A 24,290-nucleotide genomic window follows, 5' to 3' on the forward strand; every position below is an offset into this window, starting at 1 on the left:
TAGCTAAATAACTATTAGTTCTAATACATTCAAACACCCTCTAAATCACCAGTTTCAACGGTTATTCTACGTCATCACTTTTACATAAGGCCCTCACATTTCTTTGAAATCAACCCAAAATCCCACCGTCACTCATGTGTCACGCGCGGAGCGTATATCTATTTTTACTCTACGTCTCGTTTTACAACCGTATAAGATAAGTCTTATCTCATCACCATGAGTGTGCGCGAAAGCCCGTATATATGATTTTATTCCCACATCTCGTCTAATAAGATAAGTATTGTCTTTTGCATACGGAACCAATAATGTAACCACCATGAGCATTTATATTAACTCTCAACTTCTATCTATATATTATTCGTTTTTTATTTTTATGTAACCGTTATGTACTGATATTTTATTAAATATTTATGTGTCCTTGTAAACACGGGTATTGTATTTAGTGTACCTAATAAATTCGCTCGCCGTGGCCACAAAATCACGACAACAATAAAATACGTACACTTGGAGGCGAAGTCACCAACAAAACAAGCGTCTCCCTCCACCGGTCCACCCCCCCTCTGGCTCTCTGCTTCTGCACCTGCGTGTGCTAGCGCGAGCGCGTGCGTCCCTTCCCCGGCACGAGCGGCGCACACCGTCACATCCGCGCTCCGTTCGCCTTCCAGAAAATTTAAACCCCAGCGGAGCCGGCCACGGCCAGTCAGCCGCCACACGGTCTCCGACGCGCTGCCCGCTCGCCTGCCAAACCCCCACCCCCTCGGCGGCGATGCTGACACGTCGCCGTAGCAACCACCCGGGCTGCTCCTTCCCCCTCCCGTTCCTCGTCTGCGGCCTGCTCCTCGCTGCGGCCGTCGCATTTTCCCCAGCTGCGGCCGCCGAAGCAGCTGACGGCGGCGCTGGGCACGAGGGCCGCGCGGGGAAACCGGAGGTAGAGGCCGAGGCGGAGGCGCGCGGGGATGGGGTTGCCGTGGCGGAAGCCGGCGGCGAGGTGGTGGCTCAGGGCAATGCCACGGAGGCCAAGGAGGGCAGCCTTGCCGACATGATCGACCGCGCGCTGGAGAAGGAGTTCCCGGAGTCCGAGGGCGAGCAGGGCGGTGGAGGTGCGTGGATCTGGCCAACTCCAGGGATGCATCGTCCCGTTCGGGCGCGGGATCTGGTTCTGGGGCCGGTGGCGTGTGTCGGTGGCCGTGCTGTTTAGATCTCGGCCTCGGTGGTTGGAGCGTGTGGGGACGTTGAGAATGGAGGTCCTATGTCTGAACTTGGAGTTGCTTGTGCTAATCTGAGCTCTGGTTTTGCAGAGACCGACCCTGGCAGCTTCAACAACACGGTAGCTGAGAAGCAGGTGAGTTCATTGCGCCATTTTGTTTGTGTGCTGCCCCTTTGTTGGCAGGGTTCATGATTCTGTGATTCAACATTGGGTCTGCCACAACTAGGTTTTGGGTGATTTGCTTACCAATTCCATGTTGGAATTTGTGAATGAAGGGAAATTCGCTTTTGAACTGGCCTGTGCCTGATTCCTACACTTGCGAATCTGCTAGTATGTAGTTATGTTGCCTTGACCCAGATTGTATTTAGGTCCTGTTTGTTTACCCTCTAGATTATATAATCCAGCTTAAATAAGTTGAGAGTTAAACAAACAACACAGGTGGATTATGTAATCTAGATACCTAGATTATAATAATCCATAAGCAGGTCAATAGATGCTTATATAGTCCATAAGCTGAATTATATAATCCTAGCATTCAACGACCCATCCATATGTCATCATAGTATAGCTATTGGGCCAATGGGCCCTTTGACTTTATATGGTCATTTTGCTTTATGTTATTTGTTCGGCATTTTCCTAGTGCTGATGAGGGAAACCAATGTCTTGGCTGTTGTTTATTTTGTGCTATGCCTGGCAATAATAAGTATGACTATATGTTTGTCGTGCACAATTGCACATGAGAGGTGATTAGCATGGGCATGACTATTTTTATTGTACCCATTAGCTACTACTGAAGACAATTATAAATTGTTTGTCGTGTTCCTAAGATGCTACAGAAAATTCTAATTTGGACATCCTAGTTCTGTTTCCCTACTGGAGTTCATGTTTGATCTACATGGTTGCTACATCGAGTAGTTCATTTCAAAGGTTCAGCTTCCCATTAGTATGTTTGTTACTTCGTCATTTCTTCATAATACTCCTTCTGGTTATAAAAACATATTGTCTGGGACAAGAGTTAGTCAAACCTTAAAACTACAAACATCACTAACTTTTAAATTATTTAGATCGAGAACATGAAAGTGCACAGAATTGATTGAAAATACTTGCAAAATCTCAGAAATTTGAAGGATTATAAGAATGTCATTCTAAAAGAAATTAATGATAAAAGATATGTGTCGAGGGCTTTGCAAACTCAGATGTGACAATTATTTTTGTACCATAGTGATTATATATTTTAAATGGAAGCTTATAATAACCTGCATGATACACCTTGGGTTCAAGAAACAAGATATCACAACTTCTATTTTCTCAGATAATATAGTGGTCTGTGGTCCTTTATTTGGATATTGGAAAACTTGAAGCACATATATGTAATGCATCGTTGTGTTTACTTGTACTTTGAAAATTTGGTGCTTGCACATCACAGATATGCAATGCAAACTGCTCATCTTGTTCCTTCTACTCGTACCAGGGAGTTCTTGAAACTGTAGCTAGAAGAGTAACAAAGAAGAATGAAACCAAAGATAACAAGTATGCTGCAAATCCAGTCTTCATAGTTTCTGTTAGATGAAATTAACCTTAGATTCAGAACGTGTAAGAGTTTAAAGTTGTCATTCTGTTTCATCAGGTCATTTCCTTTTAAGGAGGTTTTCTTGGATCGAACTGAGCAAGAGGATGTTCCCACGTTGATAGATCGGAAGGTACAATCACATCCTCTGGATGGAATTTTCTGTCAAGTCACTGTGCATGTGCCATACATGTTGGCATAATGTTGTGGACATGTTATGACTTATGACCATTTTTTATAACAGTTTTGTGTTAATCCAATTTTGACCCCAGGATAATGTTTTTATCATCTCAAACCCAAAGTCAAAATACCCTGTGCTGCAGCTGGACCTTAGGTATGTTACTCAGTGTTCAGTTATTTGATGTATCGGATGAAAAAAAATCTTTTTTGCATGGAAACTTATCTGTTGAATGTATATTATTGTAGGTTGATATCAGATCTTGTTGTTGTTATCGTATCCGCTACATGTGGTGGAATTGCCTTTGCTTGCCTTGGGCAACCGGTGAGTACCTGTACTTTTATTTCCTCTAATTTTTTTATCATCATTAACAGCTGGAAACATAATTTGTGTATTCAAAATGTTGTATTTTTAAGGTTAAGGTACATGAACCTACAATTCAAAGTATATTGCAGGTGATTACAGGTTATCTACTTGCAGGATCTATAATTGGGCCTGGAGGTTTTAGCTTTGTCAATGAAATGGTGCAAGTAAGGTGCTTCCACCTTTGTGGGTTGCTTTTTCTAATGGGTTCTCTTTATGGCCTGCATGTTTGACATGGATACACATGCCCTTGAAAACCTCTGTACAAGAGACCTGCCCTGTAGACTTGTGTAGAAACATATGTTTCCTGGCTAATGTCTCCTGCCATCATATTTCTAACATGATGTGTGTGCGCGCACGATCAGTTCTTTTATATGTATTTATATATTTACAGCATGGCTTAGTTTATTTGTACCTGGATAAATTTGGTCTACTGTTTCATTCATTCTAAAATCAACTGTCCTTACAATTATCTTGCTTATGCGTTTCAAGACCTACTGATTTATGTTATTCTGTGCTGCCTACTATGCAATCACAATGTCGATAAGATGTACATAAGTAGTCCATGTTTTTAAGTATGGCATTTTCTTATATTGCATGCTCAGTTCTACATGTATTTTATATATACTACAGCATGGCTTAGTTTATTTTCTACCTGTATAACTTCACTCCACTATTTCATACATTCTAAAATCAACTATCCTTACAATTATCTTGCTTATGAGTTTTGAGACCTACTACTGATTTCTGTTATTCTGTGCTGCCTACTATGCAATGGAAATGTCGATAAGATGTATATAAGTAGTCCATGTTTTCAAGTGTGGCATTTTCTTATATTCCACTGTTTCTTTTCCAGGTTGAAACGGTAGCCCAGTTTGGTGTGATATTTCTCCTGTTTGCATTGGGACTTGAGTTTTCTACTGCAAAAGTATTTTACCTTTACCATTTCTTCCCTCATTCAGTTGGCAACACCATCTGTGATCTGAAGCTAATATACTGTTGTTTTTACATTGCCTCAGCTTCGAGTTGTTCGTGCTGTTGCTGTTCTCGGAGGATTGCTCCAAATTATGTTGTTCATGTTTCTTTGTGGTATTTTGGCTACCGTGAGTTTCGTCTCTGTTGTCCGCATTATGATATATACTTTGGAGCTGTCTTATTACGTTGTGTAAACCTAGTTGTCACTCTTCTTGAGGGGAACATTGAGATCTTTTATTCTATGTCCTGACATCAAATAATTTAATTGTTTCATAAAACATTGATCAGAATAACAAGATTTGATGCATCTGTAACTCATTTGAACATGCGGCCAATATAAGTGACTAGAAGGGATTATGCAGTAGAAGTAACCAAGTCAGCTTCCTGGAGCTTGACCTGCCAGTGTTTTGTGAAAAAATATTTGATGCATTTTACTAAGCCAGAGGGGTGAAAACGATTGCCGGTCGGTCGGAAATTTACGCGGTTTCATAATTAATCTACTTACTGACGACTGACGTTGATAGATATTTGAAATTCAAAATTTAAAAACGGTAATTTTCGGAAACGATACAGTTACGAGACACCGGTTACAGGAATTTCAGTTACGGTTTTCAGCCATTGCCAGCTATTTTATTTGTTTCTAGGTTGTATGGCCTTGTCTTGATTCATAAGAGCATGGTTGACAGATCTTTTATGCTGTTTAATGCAGCTATGTGGAGGCAAAACTAAAGAAGGTGTTTTTGTTGGTGTTCTTCTCTCCATGTCTTCAACAGCTGTCGTAAGTATCTGGTCAGGGTCAACAGGTGGCCAGTGGCCTATCAGAGAAATCAATATTTTTCAGTGTCAATAACTCTTGCCATTATGATTATTTGGTCCAGTAGCCTGGCTCTCTTCCTCCCTCTCTCTGTCGCTCACGCATTTGCAGACACACAAAATGTTTGGTGCTGCATTTTGTGTTTGAAATTATCTCGAAGCAAGTGAATGCATGAATACATAATTGTTTGTGAATGACTAACATTCTTTGCTGTGCTGTAGTGTGGTTCTCACAATTGCATGCACCTTTTGTTGTACACAAACTCATTTTAGTTTCTGAGAACAACCTTTTTATTATTTGAAAATATAAAAAATGCCAGTAGGGGCTTCATCTGCTGCTCATATATATGAAAAATATTTGCCTGTACCACAAATGGAGTCAGTACATCTTGATTGAGAAATTTAGCACCTGATGTTTGAAACCTGAATATAGTATGCTTGGATGTTTTGTCACTTGCAACTGCAATAAGCTCATTATTTATGTCATTGTGTAGTCATTCGTGATGCTGCTGGTGTGCCACCTGGTTATCTGTTTATTCAAATAATGGTGAGTTTTGTTTATGAAGGTTTTAAAGTTTCTGATGGAAAGAAATAGTATCAATGCTCTTCATGGCCAGGTTACAGTCGGGATACTTATATTGCAGGTCTGTCTACTTTCTTTATCTTTTGTGTGCAAGATGCATCTGTGTACATGCATCTAGTGTCTGCCATTGTTAAGAAAAGTTGATCCAAGGCACTTTTCTTTTTCCTTTTTTATAAATTAAGAAATATATCTCAGTTGTGTGACATCCTATTTCTCCTGCCCCCCAGGATTGTGCTGTTGGCCTGCTGTTTGCGCTTCTTCCAATTTTGAGTGGTACATCTGGCCTTCTTCACGGAGTTGCATCAATGATGAAGTCGTAAGTGCAGCATTTCTTTCCCCCTTTTGCCCTGAAGCCTGAAGTACTTTGGTAACCTTTATATTGCAAATTTGTTTTACAATGAGTTGAATGTTTTGTTGGCTTATCCACTTGATACAATTCTTGTACACTAAGTTCATGTTTTCTTGACATGGTGGCAAGTCCAGTTGATACAACATTGCTAACCCCAAGGCCCAAAGTCACCCTAATAGTTTATGATCTCTTTATTATCTTGTATTTAATATTACTAATTGTATTATCCATTATATTTTGTTTGCTAGCCTATAAAAGTATTCTAGTATATAGTCAGTTGTGAAATTAATTTTTGATACAAAACTTCTCAGGCTGGTGGTATTGATAACATTCCTGACCATTCTCTCTATCCTCTCCCGTACCGGCGTTCCTTGGTTTCTTAAACTGATGATAAGTCTGTCATCACAGGTAAAGTTTGATTTTATAAGAAAGCAGTGCACCTTTTTGAGCAATTTGAGTTTTGATCTTGTAGAACATTCTTACCAGCAATCTTATGTTCTGGTTGCTCTGCATGTCACACAGACAAATGAACTATATCAGCTGGCAGCAGTTGCATTCTGCTTGTTATTTGCTTGGGTGAGTTTCTACTGCTCTTATATTGGTATGTTGTGAAAACTGTGCAGTAACATAGAAAAGGGGTCTTATTTTTGTACAGCGCAAGCGTTTGCATGTGCTAAAAGCCTAAAACCTGCTAAAAGTTATGTTTTAAACGAATCAATAAAGGGGTATTGCAAATGCTTACTTCATACATAAAACATATATAAAGGAACACAATACTTACTTTCCTGAACTTATCTTTACCAATTGAACTTTTCTAGATTTTGATTTAGCTTATGGACCTATATTTCTTTACTTTATCATCAAAACTGTATTTGTTAAAGACTTAAAGGTATGCAGATGAGCAGATCTTAAAAATTCTTGTCATTCTCATGTTTACATCCTTCTATGATGCAGTGTAGTGATAAGTTGGGCCTGAGTCTCGAGTTGGGTTCTTTTGCAGCTGGAGTAATGATATCAACAACAGACCTTGCACAACATACTCTTGAACAAGTAACTTTTTACATGTACCTTGCATGTTTTTTCTGTCCCCTTTCCAGGAAAAGGGGGGAATTACTATCTACTACCCCCTCTTTCAAACCACAGGCCACTTTAGCTTTGTTCTAAGTCAAACATCTTTGACTTTGGCCAAATATTAAAAATACATCAACAAATGCACAAGGCACGTTTCATGGATAATTTAATGAAATCAATTTGATGTTGGAGCATTTTCTGTAAACCTTGTGAAAGTTAGAGAAGTTTGACTTATGAGATTGCTGAATTGATCTATAATTTGGAACGGAGAAAGTCTTTAGTTTGATCTTTATTTTATGCTTGAGCAAACTCATAGCTAGACTCTTGTAGTTAGTAATTCATTATATTGTTCTCTTATTTCAGGCTTGTTCTTTCTGCAGATCGAACCCATCCGCAACTTTTTCGCTGCTCTTTTCCTTGCCAGCATTGGGATGCTAATTAATGTCCATTTCTTGTGGAACCATGTGGATATACTCCTTGCAGCAGTAATTTTGGTGATCACCGTAAAGACCTTTATTGTTGCTATTGTTGTAAAAGGGTTTGGGTATAGCAACAAAACATCTCTTCTTGTAAGTCCTTTTTCATATCTTCCTTAATGCACTCACATCTGCCAGTGCTCATAAAATCACATTAACCGTGTTTGTCCCCACAGGTCGGCATGTCACTTGCACAAATAGGAGAGTTTGCTTTTGTTCTCTTAAGCCGTGCTTCAAGTATTCATCTAATCGAGGTTATTTTCTTGATATTATCTTCCATTTTTTGTGTTATGCCACACACAAGAGCCATGGTTGTGCTGACAATTTAAAACTATGGGGACCTTGTTATTCTTCAGCATAAAGTACATGTAAATGCATAGTTTTCAGTGATGCTGCCTTGTTATTCTTGTAAGCACTGATATATCATAATTTAACTTTAGATGTCAAAGTTTAACTTCAGCATGTCTAGCAAAGCATGCAAATCTTTTTGTTAGGAGAGGAAACCTAAACCCTAACTAGGGTTGGGATGATTTATTAATAGATAGAAATGTATATGGACGTGGCCTAAGCCCATTACAGTTGAGACACATATGTCTAAAACCTCCGCAGTCGCAACTCTAGGCATTACAGATGTTGAGACTGGACCAAAACTCTGAGAACACTGTAGAGGGATGCCCCTTGGTGGAGAATACCATGTTAGGAGGGGAAACCCTAACTGGGCCTGGGATGCTCTATTAATAGATAGAAATGTATATGGGCTGGACCTAAGCCCATTACAGTTGAGACACCCACTTATATCTAACACTTTTGATGCTATCAGTATTAAGTATTAAATATATATTATACTTCCCAGTGTAGTCTGTTGGCACTAGTTCCCCTTTTTAGTCGCCCAAGAATCCCTAGTACTACTATTTTCAAGTTAATGGGTGACATCTGATAACTTGTATTTGATTTTTTACAGGGCAAGCTATACCTGCTTCTTCTTGGAACCACTGCACTTAGTTTGGTATTTGCCTCCATTCCTTTTAAGCTATTCATTTTATCTAGATAAGCATTGCCATTCAAAATTTCAGTGCGAACGAGATCGATTTTTTTTATTTGTAATGAATATTTCATTCAGGAGAGTTTTTTTATTTGTATGTAAAATACTACTATGCTAAAGAGTCAATTTCATGCAGTGAGGCAAGAGGTCTCAGAAATAACAATTTCTTGTCACTTTAGGCAAGAACTTTATACTTCGGACACTGGTTTTAATATGTTTTATGGGGGCGTTTGGTGTACAGCCAGCTGCCACTGCAGCCAGCACCACAAATAGTTTGCAGTCTTGTCCACGAATCATTTCCTTATGGAGTGTTTGGTTTGACCGTTTGAGGAATGGGCTAGCGCTAGTCTATCATTTTCTCACTCACTTTTTTGGTTTGGTTTGTGTAATGTAATGAGTTGATCCGTTACCACCTTATTCCTTACAGTTAGTACTAATATGAGGAATGAGGTTATGTCACCAAATTTGAGGAATGAACTCATGATGTACCACCTCATTTTGGATGGAGTGATTACTCAAACCAAACACCCCCTTAGTGTTTGGTTCTGAGCCAAATGGTGCAGAAAAGTGAGTGACGGAAAAACTTGCCTTCCGAATTGATAAATCTATAGATCCAACTATTACAAACCGCATGATCCAAGCAACATGAATGAGGTAAACTGATCCACAGGGGTTCATCAGTCATCTCACTTGTCCCATGGGTTGGGGTCACAAAATGTCTGAGCAACCATAAAAGAAAACTAAGCAGAAGCTAAGGGGCATCTTGAAATAATTTCACATGTCTAATCGACAATTTGTGAATAGCACCCTTCTTAGTGGCGTTGCCGAAAAATCTTGAGACTAATCTCTTGTCTTGTCTTTTGTCATGCCTTCATCCTGGCTTGCTGTTCATCCGATGACCGAGTTTCATGAAATTAATATGGCAACTGACTCTTGTGTGTACCTTTGCAGGTGACAACCCCTCTGCTATTCAAAATGATCCCTGCAATGGTCCACCTCGGGGTTCTTTTGAGATGGTTTTCTGTCGATACCAATCAGGTGGAGGTACACGATCATACCAGTTGAGTTCATTGATGGATTGCTTTACTCTAGAATGTTTGCCAATCAATTCATCGGTTCTTCCTTTTCAGCTGGGCCTGAAAAATGATGTCCTCCGCATCGATAGCGGCAAGCGCATAAATCTGATAGTCCAAGGCTCACATGACTCATGACACATTTGACACACTGCAAGCTACTTTTTGTATGGCTTAAGTTTACAAGCTCTGTAAAGTGTTTTCACCTGTACTGAAGAGTTTCTAGCAGATATACGAGGGTGGAGGCAAGAGAACTCAACTCAGATCTTGCTCCTAGTGCAAGATCAATCCTCCCCCGTCATGACGGCTGCAAGGGCAAAGTCGGGTTTTGCCGTTCTTGAGAGCAGTGTGTCTTGGATGATTGGTGCAGTGAGTGGCTGTCGACCCCAAATGAGGGTCTCGTGTAACATATGAATGTATGGTGATTAATTAATTGGATTAGCATGATAGGATGTAGGCCTGATCCTCAGTAAAGGTTATGCCCTTGTGTTCTTTCACCAAAGTTGTGTATCCTCACTACACGAAAGTGTGTACGACATCCATCAGATCACGAATTTTGTTGTGTAGCCATATATGTCAGTTTCTTAACATGTCCAAGTTCATGAGTTTTTTTTTCCTCACGGGAAGCTTTTGAGTAACCTTTGTTCAGATATCACTTTGTTGGATCGAGTCCAGGATCTCAATGATGGGTGTGTTTCAATGAATTTGTTCACTTTTTATTATACCATGTTGCATGGTCGCCTCGTATATGGTGAATTACCAGCTGCAGTGCATGCGTTCTAGGCGATTCACGTGTGTATTAGGAAATTTTAAATCCGTATCCTAGTTACATCATTGTTCAGTTTTCTTCAGCATCATTACTCAGTTTTGTTCCTTTCTAGTTTACTACCCATCAGATTTAGCTCCGGCAGCCCCGTGGCCCTCCGCCCCCGCGCCGGCCCAGGGGCAAACCCGCCCATAGCCAAAAGTTACATTTTTCAGCTTCTGTCGTAGCTTCTCTCAGCTCGAATTCCGCAGCTTCTGCGATGATTGAGCGGCCGGGTGGATGGATATTTTGGTAGGAGCTGTTTTCCAGCTTGTGAAGCCGACAACAATCCCTACCAACCAGGCTCTTGGTACACGACGCGACAGCCGACAGGGTCACAAGAAGTTACCGGCTCAGAACAAGTTCATCGAGTCTCGATGTCTGTTCTTTGAAAGTCGTTCTCCCTCCATCCCAAGACGTGAGCCTCATTTTGACCTCTTAAGTCGTGGCATACATTGTACATATTACATCTACCACGACATTATGCACACAGCACCGCGGACATATAGACTTCAATGTGTACAGAGTTCACATGCCACGAGCACTGCTTATCCGCGCTTGGTAACCGTTGACGTTGCATCGCTGGTAATGTACACGCTGCATCCCAGCACGGCCGCCTGGAATAGAAGCATTTTCAGGCTGACCAGCTGCTAGCTGATGGTAAACAATGGCAAGTGAGGGGCTACTGCTGCTTCCTGCCGCGTCGCTCCAGTCTGCTTCTGATGGTCGATGTTGAAGTACATGTCTCTGCCGAACTATCTACTTGCCTGGGCCTGCCTGTTCATGACGTCATGGTAGTATAGAAGGACACACATCGGCTGTCCGACTATACTGAAGAACCAAAATATCATGTTGCCCACCTGCCAAATAAGAAGATGATGGTTAGGTAGTGGCAAGAGGTAATGGGAAAAAAAGGACATAATTGACACAGCGTACCATTACATGCTTGAACGTAGCATGGAGATATCTTGTCAAGAATACCAACGGTATCTGTGAGTCAGACATCAACCAGTGTCAGCCTATGTGAAAACAGTGGAAGGTACATTGTATCCAAGATGTAGTATTGTTCTTATGGATGTAATGATGGAATCAAAACGTAAGAGAATAGACACTGATGGACTCAAAAGAAAAGGCAGGGATAATTACAAGTCGTTCTAGTTTTCCTAGATTCGTAGCTACGCATCTAGATAATGTCCAGATATATAACTCTTAGCATTATCTATAAAAGCCAAGTCATAATGACTTACAGTTCGAAATGGAGGTAGTAGTTATTATATTATTACTACTTCTATACCTGAAACCATGATCCTATTTTCTAGATAGGTAACATTTGGTATGCATCTAGATATACACAATGTCTAGATATATAACTATTATAATCTAGATATATACCTAGTATAATGTAACTAGAAAAGCCAAGCCAGAAAGACTTATAATTCGGAATGGAGGTAGTAGTTATATATTAGTGTTATTTCTATACCTGAAACATGATCCCAGAAAATGCCCAGAATTTGAAAATGTGGCACGGCACCGCAATACATATCTGTGAATTCACAATGTAAAAAGAGATGTGGTGATGATATATTGGTACGTAAGGTCAAACGTATTGTTAGTAATGTGCTGAGTGGAATTCGAACAATAGCATGTCTTAGGAAAAACAGAAATTGAACCGATCATGAAAAAGGCTTCTGAAGAACTTAAAGTACCTCATGGAATACAGCTGAAACCAGAAACGAGATTAGAATAGCTACACCCTGCAGTGTAGATACAATACGAATTTGAGAAGTAGGCAGTGAAAATCATGTCAGTTCTGCAAAAATGAAAGGACCAACAAAATTTTATGTATGTCCATGTATTCACATTGTCTAATTTACTTTTGCCAGTCAGCAGAAGGCAGCATTTTGTTGCCAAGTCTAGATATCCTTTGTTTTTATTTAAAATCTTTATCCAAGAACAGTAAAGTTTCAGCCACTATAAAATTCAAGCATAGTAAATCTTTATATAAGAAGTAAGAACTTCATATCTTAATTTACATTACCAAATTGATTTACTATGCAAATAATATTGACCACTAGTGTTCTGATTTTCTCACAACAGTTTCAGCCACTTGTTCAGTTGTATTCATTATTATTATGACAAATTGACAATTGAGTGCTAACACTCTGTCCAGCTCTGCTTCCCCATTTTCTAAAGAACATCATTTGTATATTGTGAATTCTATATTGCATCGATGTTCCAAACTAAACTGCATTTGGAGAATTCAAAAGCAAAGAACAAATGTAGAGTTTTGTACACATATAGAAGCAATTACCCTGGAAAAGCCTTTCCTTATACATGGAAAATATATGTGTCTGATGATCCACTTATGAACAGGCTGACAAAAAATAGACTAATTGTCAGTTATTTGAAAGATATTATTAGACAAATATCTCAAGCTCAGTGACAGAAGTTAAGGAAGTCTTAACTAAATAGAAGAGTACCACTACCATCACAACTGTCCTTAGTTAAGTAACAAAGTCTCAACTAAATAAAAGGGTATAGAATCTGAATATAGAAGTAACAAAAAGATTACCATGTTCCACATCCTCCAGTACTGAGGTAAAGCCCCAAAATACCATCACATTTAAGTACATGAGAATATAATTGATGTCAGTCCTATTTAAAGTTCTCACTTCAAAAGAAACGAACTCAATTTTAACAGGCATCTCACCTCTTCAACAGTTTTGGCATTCCACCAGTCCTTATAGAATTCACGGTCACCGAAACAGAGGAGTTCAGCTACAATGTTCAGCCTGAAACCAACCAAAAGAGCAAACAAGAATGCCATGGAAAATGGAAATCAAAGTCCCATGCAGGTCAAAACCCAATTAACCTGTTATATAAACCAATCACTGCCGCACAAATTTAAGGTACTGTTGAACTGAAGCAAGATACTAACCATAAATGAAAAAAGCAATAGAACATGCAAAGCCATACATATAATGTTGGCACTGAGAGTTTTAAGACTCTTTCTATAGCATTCAAAAAATTCCCTTTCAGTGGATGTTTGGAATTCTTCACAATTGGGTTTATATACTGCAAAATAGAAGAAAAATTGGTAATTTAATCCAAAGTTATGTATAAATACAAGTTACTTAAGGAATATAGGAGGCTCACTTGCTCAATTATGAAGCCCATCAAGCCTGTAAAAACCACGCACTTTATGAGTTGCTGGGTCACCCAACCCTTTCTAATACATGTAGTTTGAGGATAAGTTGGCTGCATAACATGCCAAAGTGACATCAGGAAATTCATGTTGTCACTGGCATAACTAGATAGACGCGATGAAGAAAAGCAGAGTGTAGACATTAAAAACAAAAACGGGGCATTGGTCCAATAATAGTACCTGGTAACAAAGTGTTGGGGCCAACATGAAGTACACTAGACTTTTAAAGGTTGGATCTTTCATATTCTCAGGATCGACATAATTTCCATATGCAGCACCCTAAAAATAAGAATATAGCAATAGTGGTTATTTGCATGAAAAATGAAAATGAAGGGATATAATCATATGCTACCGTTGCCTGAAGTTAGAATGAGGGAAACCCTAACCCTAATTAGGGTTGGGAATGCATTGATATAACAGGGTTAGGTGGACCAAGGCCCATTACAATAGAGGTATACACTAACAGTTAAGCTAACACATGAGAGTATATATGATCAGCCCATGTAACAAAAACACTGTATGAGAAGTTAAGAACAATTTTTTTACTCTCTTGATGGTAACGTATATTGATTGGCACCACATTTCATCCTATGCAAAAATTGAAACTAGATATAAGACATTCATGAAATGAAACTGGAAAAGAAGTTTAAACAAGTGGGAGATATTCTAGCTTCAGAAAAATTTGGCCACCAAAAGGAGTTTTAAGAAAAGTTTGAACGTCAACAAATCAATTTTGAGAAATGGGCAACATGTTAACAAAATATTTGAACTGATTCAGATTAACATGTCAATGCATTACCTTCTCAGTACTTTTGGACAATACCCTTATATCATAATTTGTATGTGCATAAGAGACAAGCTTCATCCACATGATGCTCGCAAGAAACATTAGCACAAATCCAGATAGTACTGCTGAGTCACACCTGAAATTTTTCGGAATATGACTGAACTGATAATCCATAATTGATGCATGGGACAATATCTTTTCAAGTAACATTTCTTGGCAATTATAACAAACTTAAACTAAACAGCATAAGGCATCAACCATACAACATTCTTAACTCTTGCAGTCTCACAGAAAATATAATCAATGAAAAGGTAACTTGCTCCTAATGGCTCTTTTTGAGAGATAACAATTGACTCAACCAAAGTCTACTACTTGCACATCAACATCAGAAATACTACAGTTTGTTTATTCAATTTCCAAGCATGTGAACAAATATATCCAATTTTTCTTGTACAATGGAAAGATCAGCTTCATGTTAGGAAAGGGGTTACAAGCTAGAAGCTACATGAAAGAAACAAAATATCTGCATAATAAAATGTGTATCAATATTGATGGACTAACAAATCTTCCCTATTAGATGCAGTCAGTGAACAGATCAAGACAGAGTAAGATAGTAAGGATTTCTTCTACTAGAGATAAATGAACATTTGCAATAGATTTTTATCACCAGATACATTTTTTTCTTGAATATGCTGGAGAGTTGCGTTTCTTTGTATTATAGTGTGGAGTCACCAGATACAATTAAATAAAAGTGTTATGTAGCTACCTTTTTATCCACCCAATTTGCATAGTATAGTACGTATCTTGAAGGGAAAGACTAAATGTTTGGGGCACAATAATGTAGTTGGCCACCATACCATGAAGTACAGCAAATTACGAACAAGATTAATTGAATGTATTCCATACCATGAAATACTAGAGCTCAACGAATGTCAAAATAAGATGCATCCAAACAAACTGCAAAGCAGAAAGAAATGCTTACTTAAGAGTCACAACAACTGGATAGACAATGGCAGATGTTGTAATAATGATATGGAGTAGAATAACCACCTGCAAGAGGTGTATAGAAGTCATAAACGATAAATGGCACCTGGAAGATGCAGAATAGAGGACTGTCTAGTTTTACATCTAATTCAATCCTCAACACTTATACCTAAGAAATAACAAAAGAGAACTTCTCTACAAAATACTACGCAATCTTGTGAGTCAAACTTACATGTTCACCAATGAGCTTTCTTGTGATCAGCTTCTCAGCCATGAGTGCAACTAGTGGGAAAACTGGTAGAGTGAGGCTGAAATTGACAGATTGATTACTCCACAGTTCTTATTTGAAACCCATCTGAATTAAAAATGACAACAATTTCTACCAGCACATTAGAAGGGGCCAGTCACCCAGCGATCTTGCACTAAACCAAAATCCAGCTCTTATCAACAGGCCATACTGCACCAGCCAATTTAAATAAAACACAGAATGTGTCAGATTTACACTAGACAAATGCGCAGGAAGAAGACCAGATGTATTTCAGAAGGAGATGGATTGAGGGATCTGTAAATGAAGGTGAGGAAAATGAAAAAAGAAAGAAAGTAATAAACCTTCATTAAATTCTCAATAATGAGTCTGCTGTTCACTGCGATCAGAACAACAATGCATAGATTCAGAAGACCAGCATGGCTCTGCAATCAGGAGAAGTGCTTAGTTTCAAGACTTCAATTCTCCAGAGCAACCAATAAATACGGTTTGCAAAAAATAAGGATGATCTCAGTTGAAGTACAAGATAAAATGATATATGGAATACTGATATATTATAATCAAGTTAGCATGGACTCAATTATCAAAGCGTTGTCCACTGTGTAATCCCAGGAACCATGTAGGAGGCATGTGATGTATAAATATTCATGCAACTAACAGAGGATTATTTATCATCCAAATAAGCACTCCTACCTTCAAAACAGATTTAGAGTATGTGCAGAAACAACAAAGTCTAATAAAAGTATCACTAGAAAATTACGTCTCACGTGTTTCTGCTGTGATTTGAGCCCTATTAAGATTACACTGGGAAAAGGGCTCCGAGAGTAGCAAACAAAAATAATGTCAATGACAATAAAAATTGTCTAATAATATACCTATTAAAAAATGGAGGGCTAACCAGTTAAAACTTACAAGTGGTCCAATACAGTTCTATGTAGGTGCACAGTTATATGGTCCTCAACAAGAAGCAATGCCCCAAGCAGGAAAGCCAAGGTGTACAAACAATGTAACACGCATTGTAGTTAGAAAAGTCAGCATTAATAATACTGGGGGCACTGCAGGTGCTGTCCCAACAACTGTCCACATCACTATAGTGAGTACCGCCAACAATGAATTCAATGATTCATTCGCTCATCCAGTCATCCGTTTCGACAAGCCAAAGCTCCTCCAGTGGTAACGGTTACGCTCGTTGTTTGCTGCTTCAGCCGGCCGATGCCAAATTCTGCGTGGCATGCATCTGGCACCCGCGCACCGGCACTGGTCCCCCTGATCCCAAAACAAGTAAACACCGACCTCAATCGCAGCAGCATATGCCCCCCACGAAACGAATTGTGCCCATTCGAGTACACGCGCACAATCTATCCACAATTCCGAAGCCCAAGGCCCACAATAAAACATCCGTGCGCGCGAGATGGCAACCGGCAGTGTTAAGCTACCGATAGCACAAAGTGTGATTTGAACACACACACACACACACACACCAACCAAAAAAAAACAGAGGCAGAGTTGACTGGAAGCAACAAACAATTTGCAGGATTTTGCAACTGGCGTGGATCGAAGCACAAGCGCGGGGATCAAACAATCGCTTACAAACAGCGAGCCTAAAATTCGCGTCTCCTCACCTGCCGGAAGATGGCGTCAGAGCTGAGGGGGCTCTCCTTGACGCGGCGGTGGGCGGGCGCCGACGCGCGGTAGTATAGCATCTCGTGCTGCTGCTGCTGCTCCTGCGGCGGCGGATTCGTCGGCGGTTGCGGCTCGCCGTTCTCCCGCAAGCCTACCGAGGAATCGCCGGCAAGGTCGCCGGCGTCGGCTGAGGGGGCGCGGCGGAGGCGAAGGGAGGACGAGTCGCCCGCGTCGCGGCCAGGGCCGGCGCGATCGGAGGCGGCAGGCATGGAGGGGGGCGGGGCCATGCGAGGAAGGTTCCAGAAGGTGAGGGAGCGGGGCTTTGGGGGTGCGATACTTTGGGGCAGCGGTGGCGGTGGCGACCTTGGTGCCTGGTGGGGAGGGGAGGAGCCGAGGTGCGTGTTTTGATGCGGGTGTTGGGCTGCGCGGCGGCTGACGCACAAAAGCGCGGGGGCGAGATGGCGGCCTCGAAAAGGGGACACGTGGACGGGCGAGCTTGCCAGGCGTCCTCACCGTCACCGGCTTGGTTGGAAGGGTCCGGTCGGGCGAGTCGTCGCAGGCAGCAGTCGGGAGCGGGGAGCCTGTCTGTCTCGTTTGATCGATCGTTCCAGCCGCGTTGAGGCTGAGGATGGCACGTCCCTCTTGTGGAACGTACCTAAAGATGGGAGAAAATCAAACTTGGCCATGGAGATTTGTGTGCTCCGGAAAATCCACACCTGTAAGCACCACCTATATCATTAGTAAACGTGCCTCGTACAAAATTTAACATATTTTAAAATCAGGATTCCTACAAACATTCAACACGAATTGTTCTAAAACTTACATGAGCGAGAGTGAACCGTTGATCAGGGTTATTTATGTAGAACATGTTTGGTTGCCATCATTAAGGAGTGTTTCGGAACACATTTTTAAAAATATCACAGTATACAAAATGTCATGACGTAATATTATTTTTTATTATATTAAAGTATCAATTTCGATAGTAGTTCTGCGTCATATTTTAAAAAAACATCCTCATATTTCTTTATAAACTAACATGCGGTTCTCTTTTTCATCTATCCGTAGTACGTACGCACACAACAGGCTTCGCTCAGCCATGCGGCATCCCTGGTGTCTCGTCCATTGGGTTTATCGTTTCCCAACGACTGCACGAACCCTCCACGCACAACGCGGGGTCTACTCCAGACTCATCGTGCTCTGACGCCCCACGATCTCCCAACAGTAGCGAGAAACCTCCACGCACAACACGGAGTCTATCGTGAACCCAACGCACGCGGACCGTCCGGTGAAATCCAGTCTAGCCCAAGTTTGGCTCTTTTGAGCCAAACCCCTTCACTTCTTTTTTACTCTCTTTTTAATGATTCCTATTATTTAGACAAATATAGTTAGCAACAAAAATAATTGACTAAGAGCTAGAATCATACATTTATCACTTCATTTCAAAATGGTTTGCAATATGCTCAAGCTAAGTCCAAATAATGCCACTTTACTTTCACAAACAAGTTAGTAGTCAAACAAAGGTACAAGAAACAAAATATAGTGTAAGTGCAACTTATTCAAATACTTAAACCTTCTGTTTTTATAGTTTTACCCAAGGTTACACTTTTTGTCTTCCAATCCAACTCATTTTGGACTTCACATATTCAATTTTCTTGACTTAAACCTGTGCTCATGCTCATATGAACAATGTTAGTTAAAAGTGGTGTGTTGATCATTTAATCACCAAAACAACTAGAAATTGCCCAAGGCACATTTCCCTTTCAATCTCCCTCTTTTGGCGATTTATGCCAACACATCTAAAGCAACTCAAAGCTACTAACATAACTAAATATGAGCCAACTTTTGCAAATTGAAGTCAAATCAAACAACAATTGAATAAGTATAGGATTTGACATATGTGGATCATTTTGCCACCACTCGTTTTGAATTTTGCAATCAAACTCAATTTTCTCACTTTTAAGTCAAAAACTCTTTTAGTTTTGCAACTCAAACAATTTTTAGAAATTAGTTTTGATCAAGTGTCAAAAACTCCCCCTTTTCCATAATAAAGTCTTCTCCCCCATAAGAGAATAGTTTTGCAATAAGAGAGCTCCTCTTTGCAATCAAAAAGGTCAGGATAGAGTCGAGTCGGACTTGGCTTACTCTTGTTGTGAACGTCCTAGCTTCTCCTCCTTGACATATTGGCCTTTCCCAAGTTCTTGCTAGCCCTCTCTAAGGTTCCTAATCATCAAAAGATTCACGACACCAAGCATAAGCTCTAAAACACTATTGACTAGGTTAGAACTAACTTGGAGATTTAGCTGTTGTGCACCTGCTCGTGTTGCCGGTCCATACATTGTTTGTATGGGAGTGAAGTCCTCATCAAACTGGGATCGCCACCACCTAGAAGAAACTAGGTCCCTCTAGGGTGGTCTCAAGGACTTCGTCTTCATCCACATTTTCCCTTCCGCGGTGGTTGTCGAAGGCATGCGCCCTTTCGTCGGGTGTTAAGGCGGTGCCTTTGCTCCGTGGCATAGGCCCGCTCAAGGGTGTCTTTGCTTGCTGAAGATCCCTTGTCTGTTGGTGCCTTCGCTATTAGTGAGCCCCCTCTTGCGCGGGCCTTCATATAGTCATTGTTAGTGGAGACCATCGAAGGGACCTTCGTTGGTGCGGGTCTGGCGAAGTTCTCTAACGCGTGGAACACTGCACTTAAACATGGGTTACTTTCGGCCTACGCAGGGCTGATCAAGGTCGGGTTCGGCCTTCGCTCCAATAATCACCGCACTCCAATCGCCATCGAGCCATATAGATGCTGATTGCCAAGAGTAACAAGCACTAGACTTTTACTTGGCTAAGATAAGCCTAATGTGGGTGGTGGATGCACACAAATCTCTCTTTAGGCACTAATGAGGTTGCTAATAACAAGATCCACAATTCTCTAATCTCCTCACGGTGCTAAGCGTCTTCGTTTCTCTCAAAAGGTTGCTTTAGCTATTGAAAGGGGCAAGACATCTTAAGAAGCAATGGACACATCCGGTGTTACTGCAAACTGTGCAAGGCATGCTTTATCTATTTTTTGTGTTTCCTTCCAAATTTTGTGTGGGCTATCTTGGATTATCAGTGAAAGTATCCTGGGGGGGGGGGGTGAATAGGCGGAATCTAAAATTTACAAACTTAAGCACACACTACAAGCCGGGGTTAGCGTTAGAATTAAATTCGAGTCCGAAAGAGAGGGAAAACAAATCAACAAGGAAATAAAGCGAATGAACACGATGATTTGTTTTACCGAGGTTCGGTTCTTGCAAACCTACTCCCCGTTGAGGTGGTCACAAAGACCGGGTCTCTTTCAACCCTTTCCCTCTCTCAAACGGTCACTTAGACCGAGTGAGCTTCTCTTCTCAATCAACCGGGACACTAAGTCTCCACAAGGACCACCACACAATTGGTGTCTCTTGCCTTGATTACAATTGAGTTGGAAACAAGAAAGAAGGAAGAAGAAAAGCGATCCAAGCGCAAGAACTCAAATGAACACAAATGTCACTCTCTCTAGTCACTATTTGATTGGAATGAACTTTGGACTTGGGAGAGGATTTGATCTCTTGTTTTGTGTCTTGGAGTGAAGTCTAGAGCTCTTGTATTGAATGCAATGGCTAAAAACTTGGATACATTGAAGTGTGGTGAAGGACCGTTGGTGAGGGCTTCTGTCGTATGGCGCACCGAACAGTCCGGTGCGCCACCGGACACTGTCGAGTGCGCCAGCCACGTCACCAGGCCGTTGGGTTCCGACCATTGGAGCTTCTGACAACTGGGCCACCGGACAGTCCGGTGGTACACCGGACAGTCACTATTCACTGTCTGGTGCGCCTTCTGGCGCTGCTCTGACTTCTACGCGCAGGCGCGCACTGTTCACTTTCACTGTTCCTTTGCAGACGACCGTTGGCGCGAAGTAGCCGTTGCTCTGCTGACACACCGGACAGTCCGGTGAATTATAGCGGAGCGGCCTCCCCGAATTCCCGAAGGTGAAAGTTCAGTGTGGAACTCCCTGGTGCACCGAACACTGTCCGGTGGCACATCGGACAGTCCGGTGCGCCAGACCAGGGCTGCCTTTGGGTTGTCTTTTGCTCTTTTTATTTGAACCCTTTATTGGCCTTTTAATTGGTTTGTGTTGAACCTTTGGCACCTGTAAAACTTATAGTCTAGAGCAAACTAGTTAGTTTAATTATTTGTGTTGGGCAATTCAACCACCAAAATTCATATAGGAAAATGTTTGACCCTATTTTCCTTTCAATCTCCCCCTTTTTGGTGATTGATGCCAACACAAACTAAAGCAAATATAAAAGTGCAGAATTGAACTAGTTTGCATAATGTAAGTGCAAAGGTTACTTGGAATTAAACCAATATTCATTTCATAAGATATGCATGGATGGTTTTCTTCTTATTTAAAATTTTGGACCAACGCTTGCACCATTTGTTTTGTTTTGCAAATGTTTTGGAAATTCTTTTCAAAGTTTTTGCAAATAGTCAAAGGTATATGAATAAGATTTTGAGAAGCATTTTCAAGATATGAAATTTTCTCCCCCTGTTTCAAATGCTTTTCCTTTGACTAAACAAAACTCCCCCTCAAAGAAATTCTCCTCTTAGTGTTAAAGAGGGTTTTAGATATTAATTTTGAAGAGGTTATACCAATTTGAACTTATATAAAAAATAAGCTACCAATTTGAAAATCTTAAAAAACATTTCTTTAATACAAATTGAAAGACTACAAATTTTTGAAATTGGTGGTGGTGCGGTCCTTTTGCTTTGGGCTAATGCTTTCTCCCCCTTTGGCATGAATCGCCAAAAACGGATACTTGTGAGTGAAATATAAGCCCTTTTTCAAACTTTCTCCCCCTTTGGTAAATAATATAGGAGTGAAGATTATACCAAATTGGAGAGCGTTGTGGAGCGACGACGAAGGATGAATAATTTGATGGAGTGGAGTGGAAGCCTTTTGTCTTCGCCGAGGACTTCATTTCCCTTTCAATCTATGACTTAGCATAATATTCACTTGAAAACACATTAGTCATAGCACATGAAAGAGATATGATCAAAGGTATATAAATGAGCTATGTGTGCAAAATATCAATCAAAATTCCTAGAATCAAGAATATTTAGCTCATGCCTAAGTTTGGTAAAAGTTTTCTCATCTAATGGCTTGGTAAAGATATCGGCTAATTGTTCTTTAGTGTTAATATATGCAATCTCGATATCCCCCCTTTGTTGGTGATCCCTCAAAAAGTGATACCGAATGGCTATGTGCTTAGTGCGGCTGTGTTCAACGGGATTATCCGCCATGCGGATTGCACTCTCATTATCACATAGGAGAGGAACTTTGGTTAATTTGTAACCATAGTCCCTAAGGGTTTGCCTCATCCAAAGCAATTGCGTGCAACAATGGCCTGCGACAATATACTCGGCTTCGGCAGTAGAAAGAGCTACAAAATTTTGTTTCTTAGAAGCCCAAGACACCAGAGATCTTCCCAAGAACTGGCAAGTCCCTGATGTGCTCTTTCTATCAATCTTACACCCTGCCCAATCAGCATCTGAATAACCAATTAAATCAAAAGTGGATCCCCTGGGGTACTGAAAGTCGCCTAGAGGGGGGGGGTGAATAGGGCGAAACTGAAATTCTCAAAAATAATCACAACTACAAGCCGGGTTAGCGTTAGAAATATAAGCGAGTCCGCGAGAGAGGGAGCAAAACAAATCGCAAGCAAATGAAGAGTGTGACACGCGGATTTGTTTTACCGAGGTTCGGTTCTTGCAAACCTACTCCCCGTTGAGGAGGCCACAAAGGCCGAGTCTCTTTCAACCCTTCCCTCTCTCAATCGGTCCCTCGGACCGATTGAGCTTCTCTTTCTCAAATCACTTGGGAATCAAACTTCCTGCAAGGACCACCACACGATTGGTGTCTCTTGCCTCAATTACAAGTGAGTGTTTGATCACAAGAAAGAATGTCTAAGAAAAGGAAGCGATCCAAGCGCAAGAGCTCAAATGAACACAACAAATCACTCTCTCTAGTCACTAGGGCTTTGTGTGGAGTTGGGAGAGGATTTGATCTCTTTGGTGTGTCTAGAATTGAATGCTAGAGCTCTTGTAGTAGTTGGGAAGTGGAAAACTTGGATGCCATGAATGGTGGGGTGGTTGGGGTATTTATAGCCCCAACCACCAAACTTGACCGTTGGCTGGGCTGTCTGTTCGATGGCGCACCGGACAGTCCGGTGCACACCGGACAGTCCGGTGCCTCCGCCACGTCACCAGTGCCGTTGGAAATCGACCATTGGAGTTCTGACTTCTGGGCCCGCCTTGATGTCCGGTGGCGCACCGGACATGTACTGTAGAGTGTCCGGTGCGCCAGCATGGGCGTGCCTGACCGCTGCGCGCGCTGGCGAGCAATTAATGCGCTGCAGGTAGCCGTTGGCGCCTGAAGTAGCCGTTGCTCCGCAGATGCACCGGACAGTCCGGTGCACACCGGACAGTCCGGTGAATTATAGCGGAGCGGCTAGAGTGAAAACCCGAGGCTGGCGAGTTCCTAAGGCCGCCCTTCCTTGGAGCACCGGATAGTCCGGTGAATTATAGCGGAGTGGCCTCTGGAAATTCCCGAAGGTGACGAATTTGAAACCTGAGTCCTCTGGTGCACCGGACATGTCCGGTGGTGCACCGGACACTGTCCGGTGGTGCACCGGACAGTCCGGTGTGCTAGACCAGAGGTGCCTTCGGTTGCCCCTTTGCTCTTTTGTTGAACCCAACGCTTGGTCTTTTTATTGGCTAAGTGTGAACCTTTGACACCTGTTTAACTTATACACTAGAGCAAACTAGTTAGTCCAAAGATTTGTGTTGGGCAATTCAACCACCAAAATTATTTAGGAACTAGGTGTGAGCCTAATTCCCTTTCAATCTCCCCCT

At 41.3% G+C, this 24,290-nt stretch overlaps 2 protein-coding genes across 15 annotated transcripts; one reads left to right on the plus strand and one right to left on the minus strand.

Annotated features, from left to right (window-relative positions):
• Positions 1-523: 523 nt before the first annotated feature.
• Positions 524-10,401, plus strand: LOC103629819 (K(+) efflux antiporter 4). 13 transcript variants are annotated; one of them, XM_008650921.4, is made up of 20 exons: positions 524-1,100; positions 1,299-1,342; positions 2,679-2,737; positions 2,835-2,907; positions 3,047-3,108; positions 3,201-3,276; positions 3,408-3,482; positions 4,172-4,243; positions 4,335-4,418; positions 5,000-5,068; positions 5,670-5,747; positions 5,914-6,002; positions 6,347-6,443; positions 6,558-6,611; positions 6,990-7,085; positions 7,487-7,675; positions 7,759-7,836; positions 8,544-8,588; positions 9,576-9,668; positions 9,755-10,401. In XM_008650921.4, the coding sequence occupies exons 1-20, from the start codon at positions 767-769 to the stop codon at positions 9,833-9,835; spliced, it is 1,848 nt and encodes a 615-aa protein (XP_008649143.1). In that variant the 5' UTR covers positions 524-766; the 3' UTR covers positions 9,836-10,401. The 13 variants fall into 13 exon arrangements, 6 of the variants coding, with proteins under 6 accessions (XP_008649143.1, XP_008649145.1, XP_008649142.1 ...); XR_004850256.1 differs by having other exon boundaries at positions 540-1,100; positions 3,408-3,487; XR_004850257.1 differs by having other exon boundaries at positions 540-1,100; positions 3,408-3,487; positions 9,576-9,662.
• A 485-nt stretch (positions 10,402-10,886) lies between these two features.
• On the minus strand, positions 10,887-19,226 carry LOC103629820 (uncharacterized). 2 transcript variants are annotated; one of them, NM_001397542.1, is made up of 16 exons: positions 17,366-17,792; positions 16,088-16,168; positions 15,862-15,935; positions 15,711-15,786; positions 15,477-15,544; positions 14,507-14,630; positions 13,888-13,986; positions 13,659-13,760; positions 13,441-13,577; positions 13,213-13,294; positions 13,075-13,095; positions 12,814-12,876; positions 12,209-12,256; positions 11,983-12,045; positions 11,439-11,492; positions 10,908-11,362 (listed from the first exon to the last, which is right to left on the minus strand). In NM_001397542.1, the coding sequence occupies exons 1-16, from the start codon at positions 17,651-17,653 to the stop codon at positions 11,258-11,260; spliced, it is 1,485 nt and encodes a 494-aa protein (NP_001384471.1). In that variant the 5' UTR covers positions 17,654-17,792; the 3' UTR covers positions 10,908-11,257. The 2 variants fall into 2 exon arrangements, with proteins under 2 accessions (XP_020394750.1, NP_001384471.1); XM_020539161.3 differs by lacking the exon at positions 13,075-13,095 and having other exon boundaries at positions 10,887-11,362; positions 17,366-19,226.
• Positions 19,227-24,290: the final 5,064 nt, after the last annotated feature.

The sequence above is a fragment of the Zea mays genome, chromosome 6 (genome assembly GCF_902167145.1).
Source record: "Zea mays cultivar B73 chromosome 6, Zm-B73-REFERENCE-NAM-5.0, whole genome shotgun sequence".
NCBI classification, from domain to species: Eukaryota; Viridiplantae; Streptophyta; class Magnoliopsida; order Poales; family Poaceae; genus Zea; species Zea mays.